General features: G+C 50.4%; 1 protein-coding gene across 1 annotated transcript; it reads right to left on the minus strand.

Moving 5' to 3' along the window:
* Positions 1–4,579: 4,579 nt before the first annotated feature.
* KCNA1 (potassium voltage-gated channel subfamily A member 1) lies at positions 4,580–6,067 on the minus strand. Its single transcript, XM_055395640.1, has one exon. The coding sequence runs from the start codon at positions 6,065–6,067 to the stop codon at positions 4,580–4,582; it is 1,488 nt and encodes a 495-aa protein (XP_055251615.1).
* Positions 6,068–6,481: the final 414 nt, after the last annotated feature.

Raw genomic sequence — 6,481 nt, forward strand, 5'->3', positions numbered from 1 at the left:
GCAGTTGTGGGTAACAACTCAGCTCCTGTTCACGTCTTTACAAAAAGGATAAGTAACGTACATTCTTCTAAGGTTTACCTGAGTCATGCTGGACATAGTCGCATGTACCCTGAAATTCCATGTATAAATACGAGCACTGATACACCACATGGTGGACGAGGGGTCACCTCCGAAGGTGGCCCTTCACTTGGGTTGTGTCAGGTTTAAAAACTTGTGTGTGTCTTCTGAAAATGAACAGAAACATCGAAAGACTTCACCCTTTCTTGGAAAAGTGGAAAGATAAAATGGCTGTTTTGCTGTTGGTGTTCTAACAATTGTGTCCTCTTCCCCGCTCCCAGGAGGAAGCTGTGGCTGGGAGAAAATGGGAATGTTTTTTCTCTTTTTGTTCAATCTCATCTGCCAAACAGGGAACTCAGTTTTCAAAAATCATGTGTTTTGAGGTCTCCTCTACTAAATGGGAGGGATAGGAAACCATTCCCACTGGCTCTTCAGAGGTTAATTCATTTGAAAGTTCAGTAACTACACACAACATGAAGAAGGCCCTCAACGAACTAAGCCAAATTTCTACTTCAAGACACCTAGTCCTCACGCACCATCCACAGGCACTGTCTTTCATGTCTTCTCAAGTGAGTCCAGACTCCACCGGGGAATCTGACCAAGCACACAATTTCATTTCAGAGAAATGACTACAGTCCACTGGCTACAGTCCAGGAAAAGAATCAGCTATTGGTTGATTTGATTTCGCCAGGCTAACCCACTAACACAGCTCCCAATGAACTGGTTTAACTGATAATTAGAACTCGACTTCTCCAGTGGGTAGTGAGGAAAGGCTGTGGGCACAAACAGGGGCAGGGAAAGAGGACGTGCAAAACACACACCTTTCCCAGCTACTCTCTGTCTTTGAATCTGAGGACAGAGGAAACGGATGTCTTCGGTCTCTCTCATTCAGATCACTCGAGCTGAGTTAACCACTTCGGAGATTCTGGGCTGCCTAACAGCTCCAGGGGTGACCCAACCCTTCCCTGGCTGCCCTATGAAACTAGGGCCTCAATTCACCGGAAGAGCTGAGCTATGGCTATGAGCAGGTCACCAGTCCTCCCCCTTCTGGAGAAAACCAGTGTTCAAGATGTGAGCCATGAAGGCTCAAGACCTAGGAAGGGGACAAGAAACTAAACAAACAAACAAAAAACTCAATAAGATAAACCAAAGGAAAGAAACTGAAAAGATAGTCATTCCGTAATAGGCAGTTTTGTTAAGTGCACCTTCAGGTCCACAAGAAACACTCAGCTCATCCCTGTGCAAAGGGGAAGAGCTGAGTCAAACTCTGCATGCTGATGCGACACAGACAAGCCCTGTCCTCCAGTCTTACTCACTTGGTTTTGATGAGCTACATACAGATGATAAAAGCAGCATTCATTTTCCCCAAACCACCCACACTCCTACCGGCAGCTCCTCTCGTCCCGGGGGGGACAGGTCCCCTGCACGCACCGCTGTTCCCTGTTACACACGCAGAAGGACCCAGCCCGTGCAGCGTGTGGCTATGAGAGGCGTACCCCACAGCCAAAGTGCATCTTTTCAGTCCTGGTCCCGTTTTCTCATTTTCTGTCCCATCCCCCACAGTACCGGGCAGATTATTGCTGTTGACAGAGTGTAGCGTTTCAAGTTGGGGGTGGGGGGTGGGTCCTAGACCTCAAAGTCTAAATAAAAAGATCAAGATAAGCCCCCAGGAGATGTGGACAAGGTTGGCATTTTTTTTTTCCCCCAGTGGGAGATTCAGAAGCAGGTAAGAGGAAAAGCCAGGATGAGTCAAGTTTCAAGGAAACACCCTGGGAGGGTGGGTGCCCCACGGTCGGATGCCATGCAGTTCTTGGCCTCCGTCTTCCTTGCTGTATGCCACATCCATCTTACAGATTCACAGAAGCCGCACAGGAGTAAAAAACATCCAAGTGTTTTTCCTTCAGCGGAGTCAGCAGGCCTGGGTGTAACTCCAGTTTCTTGGTTTACTGCCTCACAGCCTGTCCTAGGATAGGGTGGAGGGGAAGGGTGGAGCTATGGGAATATTTCCGGAAGCAGCAGCACAGGGATGAAAGGCGTTGGGCGGCAGGCAGCCACATGCTAAGTGCAAAGTGAGGGTCCCCACATCGCATCGTTCAAAAACCCACGAGTGCCTCCCCATCGATGGACAGCTGCTGGCCTCCAGATGCCCCGGTGGTGAGGCTCTCTGTCAGCTAAGCACAGGGTCCCCACTGTTCTCAGGATGGAGTGTAGTGGGCAACAGAAATTAGATGTTCAGCCTGCGAGTTGACCGCCAGGTGGGATTCTCATAGGAGCATCCTTGGGAATAGCTGAAGGGGGATGGGCCAGGAGGGAAGGCTAGCAAAAGGTTACTCTGAACCAGGTGTGCCTACATCCACAGTGATACCTGCAAAGCTCAGACCGTCAGAGATGGTAAAGTGCTGCCGCAGACAGAGGGGAGGATAGAAATACGCCAGGACCACTAGGTTGGACCCGAGGAAGCCTTGCTTGTCCAGAGGGACCCCTGGTGGGAAACAAATTCCCCACGAGTTTATATTGGCTTCTGGTGGAAAAGAGGAAGAAAACCAGTTTACGGTGCGTGTCCAGTTGGAAGATGGGTCTTGGGCTCCAGTTTCCATCCCACGTCAGGCTGCCAAGGGGACCGAGTCCAGTGGATGGTCAGAGGGCATCTTCATAGGTCTGTGTCGTTCCGAGGTGCAGGATGGCGTGGCGTCCCCACAACGGGGAGTGAGACAGCCAGGGTGGCGAAAGGAAAAGCAAAATCTCTGTGCCCCCACCATCCCTCCCTCCCTTTCTGTTACATAACTTCTCAGCTGTGTTAATGGAGGCACTTTCTGCAGTTCGCTGTGGGTACAGGATAAAGGCACTAAGCAACTATTAAATCAATTGGTTGAGTTTCTTCAGGGAGCCTCAGGGGGACAGCCGAAGTCCCTACAGACTTCAAATCAAGACTGCCAAAGGAAATCAGCTCGGCTTTGGGTGCATACAATGGAGAAACATTTTTTTGAATTTATTTACATCTCAAGAATGCACCAAAAAACATGCAGTATTGCACCTTTGTTTGTTGGTTTTGCTTGTGTTCGTCTCTAGCTAGAAAGAATCCTTGTCCTTAGGTGTTGCTATATATACCTTGATCACTTAGTTTTTCAACTGAGCTTCCCTTGAAGGGATGGGCATATTGGTCCCCTCTCTAACTCTGCACAGAAACCTGACATTTCCCTGAGCAAAGGCAGGAAAATTGACTAAGTGCTCCCCACCCCCACCCCCACCCACTATTTCTTTTGGGCCCTTCATCCCACAAACTTATAATTTTTATTATTTTTTAACGTTTTTACATTAAATGAATCATGCACTAATTAATTCAAGGTACACCTTAATCAAATCAGCCATAATGCTGAATAAGAGAACATGCTTGGAGCTCCGAAAAGTACTGTTCCCAGCTGACTAACATAGGTACTTAAATACAGTACTTTGTTGACTAATAAAAAGAGTTAATAAATGAAGGAGTGCACTTTTGGTGAATGCAAATGAAGAAGAATCTATTTGTAGAAGAATCGATTCCTAAGTAAGCTTATCCCCTATTGTCTGAGTTAACGTTCTCAGCATGCGATTATAAAATAAATTAGGATCAGATTCAAACATGCTTACACTTAGCTCCATTTGTGCTCTCTTGCAACAAGGAGGCTAAGGTTTTACATCCAGTTCTGGAGGCTGGGGGGGTCAGGGTGCAGGACTTGTGAGAAAAGACCCTTTGGGCGTATCTGCAGTTGAGAATCTTAGCAGCACTGCAGATGGATCAATGAATTGCATTCAGTCATCACTGTTTCTTAAAGAAGAGTTTGAATCAGAAAAGAATGGGGGCAGAGGGAAAAATCCCTACAGGACCAGGACCAATATCAGATTTCTAAGGTGCTTGGTGAACCAGTCTTAAGTAATTTTTTTTCACCTTGGAATATGCGGTTCGGTGGATCGAAATAAAAACATCTGTCCGTTGCCTGTTTTGGCTGGTGTATCATGTTACATACAATACATCTGATGCACTGTCTTAAATATGTTGTGCAGTTTGCCAAGGTTTCACATTAGAGTCCCATGCAAATTTTCATTTGATATTTCTAAGAGATCCTCTAATTCTCATTCAGTCACATGAAAGAAAAAATTAAAGAAGCCAGCAAGAATTAAAAATGGGAAGCACGTGATTCTTATTTTACCTAGACTAGTTTGTGGACTGAGTGATTTTAAACCAGTTTTAGAAAATACACTTTCTTTTCCCATTTTTTTAATAAAATGAAAATAATTTCTTTTTTTTTTTTCATGGCTCCTGAAATCTTCGGGTTTTCCACCCCCAACATGGGCAATGCCCAACACTGGCAATGCAACAAAGCATTGACAGTTCAATGGAACGTCCAAAGCTTACTTAGTAAAGTATCTACACAGAGAGTGACTTTGGTCACCCGGGGTTTGGTTTGATTTGGGGTTTTTGTTTTTGTTTTAAGTCTTTCAAGCTGCTAAGTGGGGGCTTTTTAAAGTTTCTTTGCTTGGCTTTTTAAACATCAGTCAGTAGCTTGCTCTTATTAACACAGTTTTGGTTAGCTGTGGTACAATTGCCAGTTCTGATATTGGCCTGTCTAAAGTGGCCTATGCTATTATTCATATCCTCTTCGATCTCCATGTATTCAGATTTGCTGAGAGTGGACGAGCTGCGCCGACTGAGGTCACTGTCAGAGGCTAAGTTAGGGGCGCTAACGTGGAGCAACTGAGCCTGCTCTTCCCCCTCGGTTTCTCGGTGGTAGAAATAGTTGAAATTGGACACAATGACAGGTACGGGCAGGGCAATTGTCAGCACACCAGCGATGGCACACAAGGAGCCCACGATCTTGCCTCCAATTGTCACAGGGTACATGTCACCGTATCCTACGGTGGTCATGGACACCACCGCCCACCAGAAAGCATCAGGGATACTGGAAAAGTGCGACTCAGCTTCTTCCGCCTCTGCAAAGTACACTGCGCTAGAGAACAGTATGACCCCGATGAAGAGGAAAAAGATGAGCAGCCCTAGCTCCCTCATACTAGCCTTGAGGGTCTGGCCCAGGATCTGCAAGCCCTTGGAGTGGCGGGAGAGTTTGAAGATCCTGAACACCCTTACCAGCCTGATGACCCTGAGGATGGCCAGCGAGGTGGCCTGCTCGCCCTTCTGGTTACCTTCCTGCTCCGCTATCTCGGTGCCCAGCGTGATGAAATAGGGGATGATGGCCACGATGTCGATGAAGTTCATGATGTTTTTGAAGAAGTCCGTCTTGCTGGGGCAGGCGAAGAAGCGCACCAGCAGCTCGAAGGAGAACCAGACGATGCACAGCGTCTCGACGATGAAGAAGGGGTCCGTGAAGATGTTGGCGGTGTAGACCAGCGTGGCGTTGTCCAGGCGGTGGACGGCGCCCGGGAAGTCCTTCTCGTCCTTCAGCTCGGGCAGCGTCTCCAGGCAGAAGATGACTATGGAGATGAGGATGACCATAACGGAGACGATGGCGATGACCCGCGCGGGCCCCGAGCTCTCCGGGTACTCGAAGAGCAGCCACACCTGGCGCTGGTACTCCTTCTCCGGCAAGGGCCGTTCCTCCTCCTTGATGAAGCCCTCGTCCTCGCGGAACTTCTCCATGGCCTCCTCGCCCAGCTCGTAAAACTTGATCTCCTCGGAGAACATGTCCAGCGGCACGTTGACCGGCCGGCGCAGCCGGCCCCCCGACTGGTAGTAGTAGAGGATGGCGTCGAAGCTGGGCCGGTTGCGGTCGAAGAAGTACTCGTTCCTGAGCGGGTCGAAGTAGCGCATGCGTTTCTTAGGGTTGCCCAGCAGCGTGTTGGGGAACTGCGCCAGCGTCTTGAGCTGCGTCTCGAAGCGCAGCCCGGAGATGTTGATGACCACGCGCTCGCAGCATTCGTGGTCGTCGTGCTCGGCCGGCCGCGGGTAGCTGCCGTCCTGGGGGTGGCCTGGGGCGGCCGAAGCCTCGTCCACGTTCTCTCCGGACATCACCGTCATGGTGGAGGTGGTGGGGTGCGGAGACGGTGGCGGGAGGCGGGAGGCGGGGGACGGGGCCGGGGCGGGGAGGGGCGAGGGTGGCGGACCCACGCGCCCTCCCCACCGGCGCTCCAGAGGCGGGGCTTCCGGGCCGGCAGGTGGAGAGTATCAGCCACTCGGCTCCTGGAGACCCGCCCCTCCACCCCGCCTGCTCCTCAGTTTGGAATCCCTCTCGCCTGCCGCCCCGGTGCAGCTTTTCCGGGCGGGAAGGGGAGAGTTGGTGTGTCTTCCTGCTCCGAGGTGCCTTAACGCAGCGCCGTCCTAGCGGACCGGGCCATGGCTTCGGGGTCACCCCGGCCTCCCCTACCCTCCGCGAGCCCTTTTAGGACCCGGTGCGGAGCCGGCTCAGCGGACCCCCTCGCCCGCCACCCTTTC

This window comes from Moschus berezovskii, chromosome 6 (genome assembly GCF_049115385.1).
Source record: "Moschus berezovskii isolate FMDL1 chromosome 6, NW_MosBer_1.0, whole genome shotgun sequence".
Lineage (NCBI taxonomy): Eukaryota > Metazoa > Chordata > Mammalia > Artiodactyla > Moschidae > Moschus > Moschus berezovskii.

Bases quoted from the DNA above. Each gene is read 5' to 3' on its own strand.
- KCNA1 (XM_055395640.1), bottom strand. From the start codon at position 6,067: ATGACGGTGATGTCCGGAGAGAACGTGGACGAGGCTTCGGCCGCCCCA.